The sequence below is a fragment of the Suillus subalutaceus genome (genome assembly GCF_016647625.1).
Source record: "Suillus subalutaceus strain FC151 chromosome Unknown DFJ58scaffold_321, whole genome shotgun sequence".
In the NCBI taxonomy this organism is placed as follows: domain Eukaryota; kingdom Fungi; phylum Basidiomycota; class Agaricomycetes; order Boletales; family Suillaceae; genus Suillus; species Suillus subalutaceus.
In genome coordinates, this window is record NW_024540570.1 from 17191 (window position 1) to 35306 (window position 18116).

At 49.0% G+C, this 18116-nt stretch overlaps 6 protein-coding genes across 6 annotated transcripts; 1 reads left to right on the top strand and 5 right to left on the bottom strand.

Annotated features, from left to right (window-relative positions):
- Positions 1–1627: 1627 nt before the first annotated feature.
- DFJ58DRAFT_671689 (uncharacterized protein) lies at positions 1628–2041 on the bottom strand (the record flags this gene model as incomplete). Its single annotated transcript, XM_041382976.1, has 2 exons — positions 1628–1879; positions 1928–2041. Coding segments are annotated over 2 exons (366 nt in total), but the record flags the coding sequence as incomplete, so codon positions are not given.
- Positions 2042–2152: 111 nt separating this feature from the next.
- DFJ58DRAFT_737079 (uncharacterized protein) lies at positions 2153–2643 on the bottom strand (the record flags this gene model as incomplete). Its single annotated transcript, XM_041386898.1, has 4 exons — positions 2153–2255; positions 2312–2407; positions 2463–2534; positions 2582–2643. 4 exons carry the CDS (start codon positions 2641–2643, stop codon positions 2153–2155), a joined length of 333 nt encoding a protein of 110 aa, XP_041235292.1.
- A 1136-nt stretch (positions 2644–3779) lies between these two features.
- On the bottom strand, positions 3780–6139 carry DFJ58DRAFT_737080 (uncharacterized protein; the record flags this gene model as incomplete). Its single annotated transcript, XM_041386899.1, has 4 exons — positions 3780–4999; positions 5054–5110; positions 5158–5892; positions 5941–6139. 4 exons carry the CDS (start codon positions 6137–6139, stop codon positions 3780–3782), a joined length of 2211 nt encoding a protein of 736 aa, XP_041235293.1.
- Positions 6140–6327: 188 nt separating this feature from the next.
- DFJ58DRAFT_737081 (uncharacterized protein) lies at positions 6328–8233 on the bottom strand (the record flags this gene model as incomplete). Its single annotated transcript, XM_041386900.1, has 5 exons — positions 6328–6421; positions 6472–6536; positions 6586–6699; positions 6748–6917; positions 6970–8233. 5 exons carry the CDS (start codon positions 8231–8233, stop codon positions 6328–6330), a joined length of 1707 nt encoding a protein of 568 aa, XP_041235294.1.
- An 814-nt stretch (positions 8234–9047) lies between these two features.
- Positions 9048–9815, top strand: DFJ58DRAFT_737082 (uncharacterized protein; the record flags this gene model as incomplete). Its single annotated transcript, XM_041386901.1, has 1 exon — positions 9048–9815. One exon carries the CDS (start codon positions 9048–9050, stop codon positions 9813–9815), a length of 768 nt encoding a protein of 255 aa, XP_041235295.1.
- A 6204-nt stretch (positions 9816–16019) lies between these two features.
- Positions 16020–16235, bottom strand: DFJ58DRAFT_671691 (uncharacterized protein; the record flags this gene model as incomplete). Its single annotated transcript, XM_041382977.1, has 1 exon — positions 16020–16235. A coding segment is annotated over one exon (216 nt), but the record flags the coding sequence as incomplete, so codon positions are not given.
- Positions 16236–18116: the final 1881 nt, after the last annotated feature.

An 18116-nucleotide genomic window follows, 5' to 3' on the forward strand; every position in this document is an offset into this window, starting at 1 on the left:
TTTGCAGCCAGATCTGCGAGCCACTCCCTCGGAACACCATCATCCGAGGCTGTCAAATTCAACCTCGTTGCTGTCACGATGACTGGTATTTCATCGACCACCCCGTGCTCTTGGAAGAATGATTGTGTGCAGTCCCATGCGATTGTGATGAGTAGCCGCCAACTCTCCTCAGCAGCCCTGAAAGGAAGATCCCTGTCCGAGGACTTGATGCGCCCGAAGATCACAAGAAGGTAGAATGCGAGTTTGGAATAATGATCACGACAGACTCTGTCAACTAGTGAAATGCACCAGTCGATATGGGCATCATGGGTTCAGACGTTGACACCACTCGTCGTTCTTTGTTAGGGCAGAGATGAGGTGGATGTAGCAAGAGTCTCGATCAAGGTGGAAAGAGGTGTCGGGTCTGGTGGCGTGGATTGTCTGGTCGCTATTTGGACATACAGCAGTTAAAAGAGCGCAGGAAAGCTCATTCAGGAGTTGTGTGTCGACACCATGTGGCATTGAAGCACCGGTTATAGAAGCTAGTTCTTCTCGAGCTTCAAAAATAGCTCTAAGCGCGCTATGCCGCACTCGGGGAGGTCTGGTTGAAGGCCATACACTGGATAAGCGAGCTGATGTAGGACTGTCGCTTGGTAGAGCTTCCTAGTCCACGCATGCCGCTCAGTGCAAGCAAAGCATCACCTTCTGTGTCATCGTCTGTGTTTGCGTTGCTTTCCAGGTAATTGACGAGCCAATCAAATTCTTCGCAGCTGGGCTTACGCTCGTCGACGTCGCTGTGACGCCACTGCAGATCACCTCTCCAAACCAACTCTTCATCGTCCGGACGTGAAAGTCTAAACGACAGTCCATAGACAAGCATCGTTCTCAGAGCAGTGCGTGCACTGGCCCGATGCTTCTGTCGGGCGTCTTCTTCCTCTGTATTCTTGAGCTGATCGTAGGCGGTACGCCCAGCCATAAACGCATCGAGAATGAAACGGCTTCGGGTTTCCGAAAATTTAAAACCCAAAGAAGACACCAGAAGTTCCTTGTCGATTTTCACCGACTGGATGCAAAGATGGGCCATGGCTTTGCCATACTTTACATATAGCTCTTCCCTGTCACGAGACGCCAGGAAATTATCACGTAAACTTGCGAAGGCTGCTGAAGCATCAACGTTCGGGGACCACTGCACGAAAGGTATCATCGCAGCCGTAGCCTCAAAAATTGGCGGGTTTGTTGATGTCTCTAGTATCCAGCGTATGATTGACGATTTAGTGGATATGGAATGAAGCCAAGGAGATCTTCTCGGAAGAATTTTTTTCCGGGAGGCTCGAACTATATCTGTCCCTGGTGTCTGGAAAGGACTATCGGGCCACCACACTGACGCAAAGACAGTGCCTGCGTAAGAGAGAGCGACAGAAGCTGCACTGGTAACCACGAAACCGATCGTTGGCACGTGGTCGGCCCACGTATTGAGGCAAAGCAAGATGCTGAAGAGCAGCAGTGCAAGCTGGAGGAGCACAAGGAATGCCTGAAACGAGGGGGGTAGCTGAAAACGAACCGGCCCATCCAGTTTTATCTGTCTCCGCATGCCGCTCTCTTCTAGAGATCCTCCATGTTTCCGAGTTGCCTCGTAAGAGTTACTAAGATATCGCTTTCCCAAGACAGCCCCAAGCGCACCCACGATGCTAAGCGCTAGGCTGATATAGGCAAGAGTTTGTACCCAGACAGTGGAAGAGGAATCTTCCGTAGATGAGGAAAGATTGCTGATATCATGTGTGGCACTGGATCCGTTAACAGTGATGTCTATTAGCTGCATCAAGTGGGCATTGATGGTGTCTGCCGAGTTGGGTTGTATTCCGATGACAAAAGCAGCGATGACGGTTAAGAGTAGACCAGCCTAATTTGCCCGTTATATCTGCGTTGATGGATATAGAAACGAACGCACATAAGTCAGGATAACAACTGTATCGCCATGCGCTCGGTCGAGGAAGTTATCACCGCATTCATTCGAGATTTTCTTGTATTTCGGCCAGAACTTTGACCTATCATCTTTGGCCATGTTCTCCTGCAATAGTAGATTCTCCAAGGACATTGAAAATTTGTCCCAGCGTGTCTAATCTTTGGGAAAATATAGTTAGATGTCAAGTGAACCGTGCTGATGAGTTAGCATTCACATTTTCTTAGCAAGGCTTCCTTCGATGGAGACCGCAGGATTTTTATTTGCGCTATTCGGCTTGATCCCATTTTCCGGGGTCTGCTCCAGGGTGTCTGACCTTTGAGACAATATAGTCAGACGTCAAGTGTGCCGTACTGGTTGGTTAATATTTACTTATTCCTGGCCAGGTTTCCCTTAACGCACACCACATGCTCCTCGCTCGTGTTATTCGGCATGATTTCATCTCGGATCTGCTCCAGGGTGCTTGACCTTTGAGACAATGAAGTCAGACGTCAATATACCATGCTGACTGTTCGACACTTACATATTCTTATGAAGGCCGACCTCGATGGACACGGCAGGTTCCTCGGTCACTGCATTCGCATCGACTGCATTCCTGCGTCCATAAGTATTATGGACAACCTAGTCTAACTTGCCACTTACTCGTTGGTTGGGAGGTCGGTATTAGCAGGTAGGGGACTGGAACGTGGGGATGCGCTTGCCATGTTTTGGGCTGGGGGACATAGAAAAGGAGGGAGGGAGAAATGCTGGAAATATATAGTTGGTGCTGTGCCCATCAGGGAAGCACGTCCTTATCTGACGCCAAAGCCCTGCAGCCGACTGCGCCGAAACACGAGGTGTCACAGAATCAAGTTATTAAGACAGGCGTTTGAAATTTTCCGAGACGCTCATCTTGAGGAATGAGCGCTTGAGCTTTCCACACTATGAATCTTGATTCTCAAGAGCCCGCAGAAGTACTGGACCAGTACCTAGAGGGAGCAGTACCTAGAAGAAGTGAGGGAGAAATGGCATTAGGAACTTGGAAATATGACTTGCCTAGTCGCCACTGTGCTGGCGTCAATTGACACAGAAGCATGCTTTTATCTGGCGCTAAAGTCTGCTGCATATATGGCTGATGGTCCCATGGGCACACCCTTGGCAGCACTATGCTCGTGTTCCCGCGGTCTGTTAGACCCGCTTTCTATGTGATGGGAAAGCAGTCTGTGAGACCACCCTCTCCAGAGGGTCTCCCACTCTATTCCGCCAGAGGTTTCAGAGTATCCTCCAGGACCTCGCAATGAAGACCTCCATACTGGTTGGAGGGCTGTCTTACATTGCAATGGAGGGTCATGTGTGAAGTTCGGGAGGTTCGGGAGGCCTCTAGCTTTCGTCGAGGGTCTCTGACAGTCTCTGACATTCCTTATGTTATTTGATCCTTTGGTGCCTACTATGTTATTTTTATTCAAGTCATATGTTATTTCAATTATCTCGTACTTTCTTCATGTTTTAATCTACTTGTTGTGATGTTCTGATTAACGGAAACATCAGATCCGGGCAAGCATATTAATGATCTCGGAGGCAACAGCAGGCTTGGAGGAGCCGCTATACTGATATTGACAAAAACGAGTTACAAAGATATCAATGTAGGTGGGGTAGGGTATAACACGCGGGTACGAGACAGGGCCAATGAGACTAAACAGACGACGAATGCAGGCACGAGCGACACATGATGCGAAAAGAGCAGATCAACTAAAAACGTCCAAAAACACTTGAGCAGCGAATGTAGGCATGAGCGGCACATGAGGTGAAAAGAGAAAATCAACGACAAACATCACAAAACGCTTGAGGAGCAAGGAGGACATTAAGTAGCGGGAGGAGGCCTTGGGGGATTGGGCAGATCGCGACGGAATGCTCGTGGTATAGCATCATAGTCCAAATGAGCACCTTCATCCCATCTCGAATCCTGAAATCTCCTACCGGGGCCTTGAGGGTATCCTTCCTCGCGGTAACTCCCTCCACCAACTCGACGACTATGATAGGGAGATAGTGATTGCCCACGCTCATCGAGGTCATTGTGCCGGGACCTGTATCCACCTTCATGAGTATAGCCTAAGTCACCCCCAGGACCGTACCGGGTCGGGTAGGCACGTTCGCGCTCACTAGGACCATAGTTACCATGAAAATCGGACACAGGTGAGCTGTCTCGAGTATTCAAGTCACTTTCCATACGAATATCGCCAGATCCATAAGGATCTTGAGGTGGACCATAGCGGGGATTGCGATGGTAGAATGCGTCACGGGGGTGAAGAGTGCCACGGTCGAGGCCACGCGCAGGTTCATGGGAGTACCCTCGGGTGTAAGGATAACGAGGATCAACATCCCAAGGATTGCGAAGGCCATCACGAGGGTCACGTACGGCCTCATGATGGTTGCGTGTAGGGTCGCGAACAGCACTTCGAGCATCTTCATGAGGTTCACGACCATCTCGAGGGTGACGGGGAGGCTCACGACCATCTCGAGGGTCACGGAGAGGCTCATGATCATCTCGAGGGTCACGGACAAGGTCGCGTGGAGGGTCGTGATCATCTCGAGGGTCACGGACAAGGTCGCGTGGAGCGCGTGGAGGGTCATGATCATCTCGAGGGTCACGGACAAGGTCGCGTGGAGGGTCATGGAGAGCGTTGCGCAGTGGGCTGTCACGAGGGGCATCATGGGGGAGGTTATCATGTGGACGCTCGTCCTGAGTCTTGTGAGGAGTGAGGGGACGAGGGTGGTTGGAGTCACGAAGAGGCTGCTGGTCGGGAATATTGGGGGCCGCTGCATTCAATGGGGCGGTTGGGGGTAGTTCTTCCTTATCTCCTACTACTTCATCCTTCGTCTGTGCAGACTTCTCCTCCAAAGGATCAGACTGGATGTTAGCTGAACCAGTGGCTTCGGGGATGACGCCCGTTGTGGTTGCAGAATTAGCCTTCACGCTGTTGTCGACGTCAGACTCAGAGTCCGAGTTCCCGTACACCATACGCAGGCCACGATTCATCACCACCCGAGAGCCCTTGGTGACTGGGCGTGGTTTAACATGTTCTAGAGCATGTAAATTAAATCACTTGAATCAATGAAGTTAAGAATGAAATGTACCCTTTTTAGACTCATCAGAAGGTCCGTCTCGAAGGCGCATTGCTTTACCAGCATTAACTATCAAGCTTTCAGCAAACAGTAAGGCGGATGCACATGGTACTCACTATGTTCTGGTGATGGAGGTCCATCGGTCGACGATCCCACTGTTAATGGGGATAGTGGACCGCCTTTCGCAGGGAAAGTAGTTGAGGTTGGCAAGGGAGGCGGAGGTGCCTTGGATTGCACATTATTCTTACCTCGCCCAACTTTCTTCCCCACTTTTGAAGCGTTAGTCTTTTCAATCGACGGGGCAATCTTCTTTGACGCACGCGATGTATTCGCGGACTTGAGCTTCCTCTTCTTTCCACGTCCTGCTTCTTCATACTCAGAGTCGGGCTCTCCCACAGGATTCTCTTCGGTAGACGTAACTTCGATAACCTCACTCGGAGTTCCAGATGGCATGGGAACGGCTTTGGAAGGACGCGGCAGTGGTAAAGGAAGTCGAACAACCTTGAAAGGGCGTGAGGGTGGAGGTACAACTTCGACTCGCATTTTGTAGTTAGGCTTTCGCACGTTCACTTGAGGTAGGGGCTCGAGCGCAGAAGTTCCAACTGCATCATTGACACTTACACCCTCCAATGATTCATCATCAGAGGGTTCATCTTCGGAGGGTGGTATAGGGTGCTTGGGTGCTTTAACACCCTTCTTGACCTTCGTAGTTGCTGTGCTGGGCTTGAGGCGACGAAGACCATTGTGATCAGTATGGCCGTCAAGGAACAACCGTCGCGCGCCATGATGGGGCCATTCAGAAGGAGGTGCCTCGCCCTCGATTATGGGCTTCTCTGAAGCTATTGCAGCCGCTATATATCGTGTAAGTATGACATTGTTACCCATAATATGATACGTACCTCGATCGTCGTCGGGAAATTTGATGATGCGCATAGTGCCTGCCTTCAACGAATCGACAAGCGCAGCGATCTCCTTATACATCAGCGCCCCAATGCCTTTGTTTAATGCATGTTTACTGTGAGCTTCACCGGGAAATAGGCACTTGTGTGCAGGATATCCTTGGATGCTGAGATTGGCTTCCACGAGTGCGGCTGGCATGAGCTTCCAAGGGAAAATCTTTCCGCCGTGTATTTTGCAGCCAAATTTGGCTGGTGCGATGCAGGATATATCAGTCTAAATGAAGATGAGTGGCAATGGTCGCACATACCAGCTTGCCTGGTGATTTCCTGCTTCACTGAATTTCAAGTTATCCTCCCGTCCTCCCTCCACAACATCAGAAGCCTGGTCTATGTCGTGGGTAACGGTCGGTGTCTGTTTTGATGGCTATCGTCCCCGGTTTCTGGAAAGGCATCATCAACTGCAGATAGCGATGTGGTGTTACTGGTTAGGGCTATGTAAGCATCATGTAGCATGAACATAAATGTACTTACTACACGTGGGCCTTTAAATGACCGATGATCATGTCATCGCTGGCACGGCATCGCATTTCCCAGAACTACGAGTTACTGAGTACATGTTGACGTTGAAGGTGAAAATGAGCTTACCCCACCAGCACCAGGTGTGTTGTAAGAATGACCAAGCGAACCGTCTTCATTAACCACTTTACCACATAATACAACGGCTGCTTCAAATCCAAATCTAGCGGAGCCGGACTCGAGCTATAACATATGTTAGACAATGTTGTCACTTCGGCAGAGATTACGCACGATGCTCGTCACACTCCGATAGTGTTTTTGGAATGCTTGTCCGCGCTGGGCAATAGTTTGGGGAGACGAGCTCAGGAGAGCTACTTCCTCATGCTTCGATAGGATGTCTTGATAGGTGTCGGGAAAGGTGTCCTTGAATTTCTCGTAGCATTTTCTTCGCAATGTTGCACCTATGAAGAATATAAGCATGCAGCATCATGCCGTAGTTTCATATGAACTTACTAGGTGTCCCACTGCCTTCTGATTTCTCTTTTTCACAGCGGCCGAGCTCCTCCTGCAAGTGGTCCTTGAAGTAATTGGCGTACAGATTCCAGTAATTAGTGCCGTTCACACTGCGTCCTCGAGACTTCAGGTATAAATTGATTAGTTGAGTCATGGGGAGGGCGGTGGACGCTGCGAGCTCAAGAAAGTGATGCTCAATGCCCACAAACCCAGTGTCGAGTGCTGCGTTCATATCTGCTGACCTGCGGCCAGTTACCGCTTGATCCTCCTGGTGCATTCTCGGCTCACTCTCTTCAGGGAACCGAACGCGGTAGGTGGTAGCCGGAGAATAGTGACCTAGGTCCAACTTTGGACTAGGATCTCTTGTCGAGGCAAGGAGTGCATTATCAGTGGACGCAGAGGCACCAGGAGTCTTACCGCCACCATCCTTGAGTGGTGTTGGCGGGATGATGTTTGTGGCTGGAATAGGATGGGCATGATCTTGAGGCGGTACATATGGTGCAGGATGCAGGGTGAATGGTGAGTTCTGCATCAATCCCGAAGACGGTTGGCCTGCTGGATCCAGCGAACATCCGCGAGACATGAGAGGCTGACCAGATGAACTGGCGGGAAAATGAAAAGGCGTGTGTGAAGGCAGAGGTGCAAGGTGGGTTGTGTTCTGCGCATTGGTAGTTTTACAGTCTTGCACGTTGGTCACAGACGGTGCAGGCCACAGCGACTTGTCGCCCGCTCCAGCCATGCCTAGAGCTTGATCTCCGAGTAATCCAGCCGTGAAAGTATCAGGCTGCATCATTCCGAAATCACCAGATGGGTTTTGCTGCATCCAAGGAGACTGCTGGTCCATAGGGCCGTAAAACAAATCCTGCAGTTGTGCAGGACCTTGTAGTGGAGGAAAGGGTGAGTTGTGCCGACTGTAAGCCACGTTCAGCGTAAGCGATGACGTATCGCTTGTTGAAGTTGAAGCACCGTCCTGCACCACGTGGTGGAATGGACCAACGGAAAGCTGAACGTCGTTAGAGGTATTTTGATAGGCCTGGCGTCGGGCAGAGGCGTCCTTGACAATACCGACGTCCCGCACTGTGGCCTTGAGTCTGGTCCTCAGCCGTGAGGGAGTCAACTCGGCAGGCGGTGCTTCATATCGACGACCTCCGCCAAACTGTTCCTCAACATAGTCGAAGGATGCAGGGGATGAGCCCATGTAGCTTGGACCAGGAGATGGCTGTTGGTCGACACCAGAAGGCATTTCTGGCTTTTGTTGCGTCATGTCTGCAGTTAAGATGTCAATGACAGAGCAATATTTGGTACGTGGGCATGCGTACCTATATACAACAGGCGATGGCGAGAATATATCGGAGTGAGATGTTTGAAACCTGATCTCCAGCGCATCATAAGTATAGACATCATACTGACACAAGAGGGTGTCGCTTACCAGATCGGGGGTATGTTCAACGAGGGTAACGTCGAGGTGGTCTGTCTGTTGAGCGGATCGCGTAAAATACTAAAATTGAGGGCAGCATGCGCATAGGCATCATTCCAAGTAGTAACACGAAAGAATGTTGCTTACCAGAACAGAGGGACGTTCAACGAGGGTAACGTTGAGGAGATCTGTTTTTTGGGTGAATTGTACAAGATGCTAAATAAAATTGAGGGGAATACTGGAGGCGAAAGAAAACGTATCCCAAGGGCTCATACTTAAGACACATAACCACAGCGTTGCTTGGTGGAAGGACCATCGGTTCATTAAGACTAAAAAGAGATAGATGAGCATTGATAGAGAGGCTACATATGAGATACGAATTGATTTTACAAAGGCTCTGTGGAGGGTCAGAGAGCTACACTCACAATATCGTGCCTCTTGCGGCGAGGCTCCAAGGAGGGTTCCATACAAATCACTAATGGTGTTAACGAGACTCAATCAGATTGAAAATAAAACTAGTACTGAGTTTGAAACGTACTAATGGAGTCACAAACTCACAGCCACCCAACGTACTGCCAACTGATGCGGAAACAATGGTAAGATGTAGGTGAGAGTGCGGTGGTTGAACGAAACTTACTTACAAATAGCCATCATCCCACCAATGCAATCAGACGAGCAAATTTCCTTTTTGGTCAGACCGCGTGAAAAATTTGGGCCAGCGGCGAGCACCCAGCGCCCTCACTTAATTACTCCCGCAAACAGCCTCATGCATGCTGCATCTGTGATTAATCATCGAAGGCCATGCATGATCTCATCTGCGATAGTTGCGTACCACGACCTCTCACTTCGTGAGCACCGAGTCTTTGCGGATGCCCTCAAGAACAACCTGCTCACCATCAAGACCATCACCAAACAAGGTGCCCTCGCAAATCTTGTGGCCTCCCGCAGCCGTGTCATCATCGAGGAAGCACCTGCACCTCATTCTGACCACACCCATGGGTGGCGCTGGTATGCGAATGGTCGATGTGATTGGCTGGGTCTTCCTCGCCTCAAAGTCAACCACAGCTCTCCTGAGCCACCTTCTGCACAATGTCCAGCTCCTGGGCCATTGTCTTGTGGACGAAATCCTGCATCATCTCTTGCATGGTGCCGGCCTGCTCGTGGGCCGCTATCTGGTGCACACACTCCTGTAGTGGCTCACGCAATGCGTCACTGGCAGAAACTCAAGATGTTCGTTGAGGTCCCACTCCCCCCACCCTCCTGGAGGTCGAGTTTCAATCCAGGACGAGACCTGTCACTGGTAGGTAGCATCCAGGAGCTCATTCCGCAGATAACCTGCATTGGGCAAGGTTCGCAGAGTTCTGATGGGACTGCTTGTGGGGAAGATGAAGCCGAGGCAGAGGTGGATGAGCTTCTGGCGTCCCTTTGAAGTAAAGTGGGGCTGAGAGATGTCACACTTGGGGTTATGTAGTGCTAGAATCTTCTTTTTGCCATTGCTCACTTGTTTGGATTTTGATACGTACATTGTGAGCGGTGTCGTTTAAGACATGGAGGTATAAAAGAAGATTGAACGTTTGAACCGTGCTAAGATCCTTCATAAACATGAGACAATTGTGAGCCAATGAGATTGAAGATACCAATAGTGCTGAACTTGAAAGACATATGTACAGGCATTGACCACTTATCACGCTGTCTGGACTAGCCTCGTCGACGCTAGCAACACGCCCCATCATGCTCATACAAAGATTTTGACAAGAACTTCATTGTGGATGGCCATATCACATTTCAACAGGTAACTAGGTGGTACAGCAGCGAGATGTTCATATCAACTTTGGTTGACTTTGACTATTTGTCCAATCACTAACCTCACCATGGGCCGCCGAGCTAAGTACCCTCACATTGGAAGAAAAACTAGCAGCTGCTCGTCAACATACGGAATCATATTTACAGTCAAAACGGTAGGTATCATTCAGTGACTTGTTATTGCAACGTTGTTGATATGTTTGGCAGAGGCAAGATCATTCAACAGGCTCAGAATGCTCGTGCCTACGCCAAACGTCATGGTCGACGCGGACCTCATACAACTCCTAGGGCCCTGCACAACCCTCTACCGTCTTCAATCTCACAGTTTGCCAATCCTCCTCTTCCCAAATCATTTCTCTTTCACCAATCGCTCCATGGTTCTGACTTGATCGATGTTTCGGATCTCTCCCAGTGGGATAAAGCCCCGCCTTACAATTCTCTGCCTCCACCCGACTCACCCAAAGAACAGCGTTTTACACGGAATCTCTTTGATGTGATGCACGGACATAATTTGCGTGTGGACAGGGAATCTCGCGCTCATCGTCAAGCTGTGTATGATGCAGGAGGGGTGTCTGAAGTTTTGGAGGAGCTTCGAGACGCACAGAAGAGGTTGCTTGAAGGCTGGGATGACCTGAATGCTCGTATCGCTAACAACCTACAGGTATGTGGAAGACACAAGCTTATGGCTGAGTGCTACCGCCATGGGGTCGCGCGGAGGATCTTAACTTACCAGAGGGAGGTTGATTTGCTAGTTACTGGGCAGAATCCATATTGTCTTAGTCCATAATACCTGTTATTGTACTACTCTACTTCGAATCATGCCTGTAAACTGGTAATGCAAGAACCATAGTCCGCAGATAGTATCGTAGATCGTCCATGTCCTGCTCTCGTACTCCTGTAATATGTTTGCCGCGTACAATAGCAAAAATCGTCGCCAAAACACATACACCACAGTCGAAATCATTGTTCTGAAGATGTTGGACCTAAAACAACACGAAGTGGTCGGCAAAGTTGTGAAAAATGGAGGATGAAACTGACGTTCAAAGGTCGAGCAACCCAGCCTTCAAGGTCAATATTAACACGATATTCGTGTTGGCGCGCAATAGCAAGGAACCGAACAATTAATCTCATTATATCCTTTCATTAAGATCCGATCAGTCAAACGCAAACGCATGATTTAAATTGAACCCACTTCGACGTCCTTTTGCCAAGGCTGCCTGTCACCTAGGCTATCAAAAAGATGAAGTTCTTTTGTGGACAGCCGGATGACACATAGCACCCAGTGCCCAATGCCCGACGGACGATGAATAGGAAGTACCCAATATCCTTTTCCCAATAACGAACCCATGATGTATTGCGCCAAATGACATTGTCTGGCGCATTGTAACGAATACGGGGAAGATCGTGGGTTGAGAGGATGGCGCATTGTGCACCCGATGTCCTGAGTTGAGAGTGCCAGAGAAGTATGGCACAACTGTTGATGCATACATCATTCAGGCGTGCTGTAGGAGAACTAAGGAAACCGATGTCCCTAGGGTCAATATCTGATACGGGATTCCATCCGAGCTAGGTTGTACTCGGGAGACAATTTTGCCTGATATGAGAATGCCGCGCTCACGCAATGGAACATTAAAATCATCTGCAAGAAGATTCTAGTATGATACATCAGTGCCATATTCCTGACAGTAAATGTCAACCCACCTCAGGAAGTTCCCAATGAATGACGGCAGTAGCTTCGCGCATATGATCAGTTGAGTCATCATCATCATCATCATCCCACTCTACCGTGCCTATCTGACCCTCCAGAACGTCAGCAAGCACTGTTTGTTCAGAATCAATGGGAGGAGGATGGTCAGGATCAGCAATGGAAAATTCATCCCCACCCTCGAGATCTGGCGCTGCAGGTATGCCAGCATTGATGGCAAGAAGTGTCGTGCTGCGCGAGGTTCCCGAGAGGGTGGTAGCTACCTCCAGTGCATTGTTGACTAGGCTAGTGAAGCATGCCGGAGAAGCTAAGGAATTGGACCATCGAGATTGAAGTCGGACAAAATTAGCATGCTGTTGCTGTAATGGACAGCAAACGGTTCATCTAAGTTAGATTACACATCAGCAAAAAGTTGCTAGAAGAATAGAATCCACTCCCTTTCTGGCAACCAAAGAGCGAGTTCGAGCGCTGCCAAGCTCATCACCAAAGAAAACGACAAAGATATCAGCCTCAATGCTGAGGCGGATATGTTCTTCTTCACATTGATCCCGTTTGAGGAGTGCACGTATACCGTCCCTGATGCGTGAGTCCTCCAACCATTGGGGAACTTCTCCTACCGATGGTGTAATCCATACATCTTCCATTAATTTGGGGTCGTTGCGTAGTTCCGTAAGTTTCGTTGGAAGAGGGGAAGGCAGGGGAATCCCCCAACTCGGTTCGTAAAGGGAAGCTAACCGTTCACAGTAGGAGTTGAATTTTCGAATAGCGGTCATGAGGGCAGGTTGGCGCTTTGCTATAGCTTTGCGCGTATGCTGATGGAGCTTAGTGCCTGTAGGTAATTAACAAGTATACCACTGTAATTAACAATGGGGTTCGAACTCACCTAGAGCTTGTTGGGCGCCTCCAACGCGCGGTCAAGTTTGTCCCACTCGAAGAAGCTTGCAACGGCACGTTTGCGAACATTAATTTTGAGGTCCCGCGCCATTAAAAGGGTACGAACAAAATCAAGATTGACCCCTTGAAGTTCAGGGAACCGATCATGAACGTTTAGAGATGAGTAAAGAGCCTCAACTTTGTCCATTAGCCGACTATGTCCCCTCTCCAGGCTCAGCAGAGCTTCGAATGTATCGTCAGAGGCCGATTCTTTTTCTAGCATTACTCTGGTAGTCTGTAGTGCTCTGTCCGATGCATCGAGATCTGCCTGGAGGGCCAACACGGTGTCCAGCTCTTTCTTGAGGCGAGATGGAGCGTCTTGGAGGACCGTTTATCAATACTAATGCACTATAATAAAATGAACTCACGAGCACGTATGGATAACTGTGAATGCCGTTGGTGGGACCACTGAGACCGTAACTCGTCGATAGGGATTTCGCATCGGTCTAGTACATCTTGTGCTGCAGACCCTTGTTCTTTGATGCCACGTCTAAGGCGACGTTTGATCCAATCACCGAGATCAGCGCGCATTTCGGACCCTATGGCTGCGGCTTGCCGATCAATCAGCCAGAGGCGACGTTGACGCTAAAGAAGGTTTCGCGTGAATAGGGTTATAATGAAATTGAGGCGGGACGCACGGAAGAGGTCCTCTCAATACCAATCAGGCGAACAAAGCGCGACCAAAGACGCTCGGTCCCTTCCCCGTCGGACAGGCCAAGCCCAACGCACATTCGTGGGTTATAAATGAGCTGACATGCCCACTCATGGCCGTAGGCATGCATTGCAGTCGTCGCAAAACGAAGTCGTGTGGTGATACTTTCAGGAAGGATATCATACTGGAGAGGTGTGAGCGAGCAATCTAAACGTTAGTGATAGCATACTTTTGCGAGGGATCGCGCCAGAACACATCCAACGTCATATAAAGCAACAACTGTTGCCTGGTGCGGGAGTAATGAAAACAAGTGTTGGAGGAGGGCTACAGAGTATTTCTGTTGTTCTCCAGGAGAATCGATGTTAGCGAAAAACAACGGGATATCATGGCGACAAATTAATGCCATAATACCTGTGTCATCGAAGTTATCCATCGCGGTCTTCTGCTTCTTGCCGTCAGCAGCCTCATAAGAAGTTTCACATTGGTCCACAGCCTCGTCAGGGATGAGGGAAGCATAAGTTCTTGGAGGATGCTTATGTAGGGCGTCTATCCGGCGGCCGATACCATCAACGAAGGTTTTTGGGATAAAGTATGTAGGGTCATAGAAGGGTGGACAATCGCCAGCTGCGCGTCGGTGGCGGTGATGGAAATTCCCATCCGTTGCAACATGAATATCGCCTCCATCGTCTGGGGATCTACCATAAAGTATGCCCCCGAAACAAGCAGGGCATCTTTGAACCAGAAGGGGCGCGCATCGACCTGGATGTAGGGTAGGAGAATGAATTTCAGGGACGTCAGATGTTGCTTGCAAGGTCATGATGCGGTCCCGGCTTTGTTGGAGAAGGGTCTCGAGTTGTTGTTCGACTTGGACTTGCAGTATGTCAAACCACTGGACAGCATAGCCGAGACCTCTGCGAAACGGGTCCTGGATAAGTCCGCCCTTCCAAAGCATGTTAGTAGTAATTTAAATACACAATTGAAACTTACTTGTGCGTCTGTCATCTGAAATCCCCGTCGAGAATAATGAGTCTTTAATGCTGATGCGAGAGCATTAATTGCATCACATGAACGCTCAAACAATGTGCGATAGAATGAAAGTAGATCCACAGACACAGCCATCCGAGGCTGTGATGGAGCGGTTGGGAATAGACCATGGTGGACCAGAACCTGCGGGAGACTGGAGCACGCGCAACTTAGTACATCTATAGATTCAAATCCTACACAAATGTCAACGCACACCTCCGAGTCTTTGTTGCATAATGATAGGCTTACGATCGAAGAATAAACAAACCAATGTGGTCTGTTTGGGTGAGCACGATGTTGTCTCACATGCAGATATGACTGGGCGGATGATCTCTAGAGTTTTGCCCTGGGTTCGTCCGAAATAGCGAAGTAAATGGTTGACGAGGGTTGGCACAAGTGCCGTCCAGGAATAATACAGTGAGTTGGTTGATTTATCTGGCAAAATCCGTCGTTTGACTGGCGTGTCAATTGCCGGGGTGTCAGACTTGGAGGTTCTAACATTCCGACGTCCTCGGAGTGAAGTGGGTGGGCATCATCAACGTTTATGTGTTGGGCGGTATCATTGCAGTCCCCAGCGTGAGCAAGGTCAGCAGAAAGTACTTGTGGGTCTGATTTTTCACCTCGCGGCTTCATAAGTTGCTGCATTTCAGCTAGAAGTCGGCGACGCTTCGCCTCCGCACCCGGTATCTTGATCAATGTTTGTGTTTTCCGTTTGTCTCGAGCTTTCCTCGGGCTCACAAAGTGGTGGCCTAGCCCTGAAGATGTGAGCTGAGATTTGCGAGTGGGATGAGGTGTGGAGGACGACATTGTGGAGATAAGAGAAGGACATACCAGTATGAAGAAGTATCAACAAGGCTCCAACGCTAAGTTTGTGGAAAGCACGTGAGGGATGCGCTGGAGGTATGGGACATATTTCTAGAGGTCTGCGAGAGGTGTCGTGAGAGGGTTTTTAGGTATTTTAGAGGCGCGAAGGGGTTCTGGGAGGGTGGAGCTAGAGGGACGCGAGGGAAGCGAGGTGGGCTAGGAGTAAGTGTTATTAATAGATGGGGGGAGGGTGGGTCTCAGAGACCACTTTCCCATAACATAGAAACCGGGTCTCTTGGACCCTTTATAGGCACCGAGAACTGATGCCTGAGGTGTGCCGTCCAGGCATATGAAGCACCTATGACAACTGCCACCCACGCATATGAAGATGGTATGACTACTGCTTCCCGCGCATATGAAGACACTATGACTACTGCTGCCCACGCATATAAAGAATGTGAGGACCTTGCCTGCTTGGAGGGCGAAGTTACTGTTTCAATGCTTCAAGAAGAAGGCAAAGAACTTCTGAACGCTCTACATCAGGAAAAGCCTCCTGGGCAAAAATTGTAATAATTTGCGCTAAACGATGTTATTCTGATAATTCTATCTAATTTCAAGTTTTAGGAATAAAACGGCTAAAAGACGATAATGTACAATGGAATTATCGAGACTTATTTGAAAAATACAGTAAGTGTATCTATCTAGATACGAGTTCAACCAAAAGTGTTACAGTCATCTAGAACTGTATCACTCGACCACTCTCGCAGGACGACGGCACCGAAATTCGGTAGAAGATGGGCACTCCGCACGATCTTCGACAATGGCACAATGCTTGCCACTTTTGCGCCACCAAGCAAGGAATGCGAGACCTTGTAAAGGCCGTGGTGTCGATCGGGAGCCAACAGAAACGACGAGAACCATTCGATATAGGTACAATGTATGTCAGTAATAGCAACACAATAATGAGATCACAGCTCACAAACAGCTGGCAGGCAACGACTTCGATCGGCATGGCTCTTGCTCGAAGTGGGATCACACACTCACTTCCTGTAAATGGCGGGCAACGACTTGGATCAACATGGCCCGAGCTCGAACGAGGATTGACACACTCACAAGCTGCGAATGGCGGGCAACGGCGAGCATGCACGTTTGAACAGTGGCAAACGACTTTGCTTGAACAACAATTGACCACGTCATTTTTCACACGGTCTCACGTGTCACGTTTAAACATCAATTTTTCTTACAAGTTCAACGACTTCGTTCTCAACCTTCCACCATCATGATGCCACACATCATCTCGCATGCCTCCAGGTGTGTCCTTTATTTTGTTCATTGTATTGTACTAATGTGTTTGCCCTGGTGCAGCCTACCCTCACAGTTAACCTTATAGCCTTGCCCCAAAATTATCCTCAGTAAGTCTTCTATTTATTTTTTTCTCGTCTTTCATTCTCTCGCTCACTGCTCTCAGTGTCTCGTCCTCCTTTCGGCGTCTAGTCAGTGTCTCGTCCCCTCTCTGCGTCTTCTCCCCTTTCGGCATCTTGTCCTCCTCTCCGCATCTCTCCACCCTGGGCATTGTGCCTTCACCACGCGCCTCCTCGTTTCTGTCGAGCCGCTTTGTCATGCTCATTCATGTAGTACGTGAACGCATCGACGAGCGCATTTAATTCATCATAGTTGTCGAGGATACCAGTGGAATCTGGTGTGGGAATGGCAGTAAGTTTTGCCGGTGTGGATGGTGCCGTTTGACATGCCGGATACTGACGCTACTCGAAGGGCTTTGAAACTGAAGGGCAATGATCATCTCGCCAGTGAGCATCGAAATGCTCTGTCGCTACTCGACCTGGATGGCATGGCCGACGATTAGGTTCTGATCCATTACTGTATTTCCGCATTCATTAGTGATTGTACCTAAATTCCTCGTACCCTCGTCATCAGCTGTTTCGCGATTACTTAAACACATCTTTTAATCCAATATTAGTCTTTTGTTCTTGTAACATTGCCTGGGACGCGTGATCTGTGAACCAACATTTGTAATAACGGCTTCTGCAATTCACCACAATTATGTCTAGTCAGCTAAATCTTGATAATTATCCAACACTGAGGAGGGGGTAAAAAAGTCCTTCTAAACTATATAATCTTCCTAATTCCCTAAGGCTGCTAATTAGAGCTAATTCTTGGATTTATCAAAGATTATCAAAATTTTGGCCGGGAGGTTTTTCCTGATGTAAGGAGAAGGCAAAAGAAGCTTTCGAACATTCTAAGGAGAAGGAGAAAGAAGCTTTTGAACGCACTAAGAAGAAGCAAAACTTTTGAACGCTCTCAGGGGAAGGAGAAAAAGCTTTGTGCTCACAGGCGAAGGCGGAGTTAATCAAGACTATTCTTGAAATCACCTTAAATCATCGCCTGGGTATATTTCACTGCCATGTTGTGACAGCAATCCCACTGACCCGCTTGCCTTCAGGGAGACCTTAATGTTGGGCAATGCAACCCAACATCAATGATGTTCTGGTCCGGAGGGAAGCTGAGGTGTCTCGGCTGCGAATGCAAGTTGCTTGAAACGTCTGTCGTGATAGATTCAGGTTGTGGAACTGTACGAAATGGTTGTATGATCGTGCAATATGGTGCTTAGTCTGGTATGGCGTATACATATTTGGAGAATGTCGGTCACCCTAGTGGCGAGAGTTACGGCGCTTGATGTACCTCTCAAGTATCCGTGATCCTATTTCAAGCGCATCAAGGCTGGGTATGTTCTGCTCCATAGCTTGTCTCAACTTGCATAACTTTTTCTAAACCGAAATCCGAACGTTTAT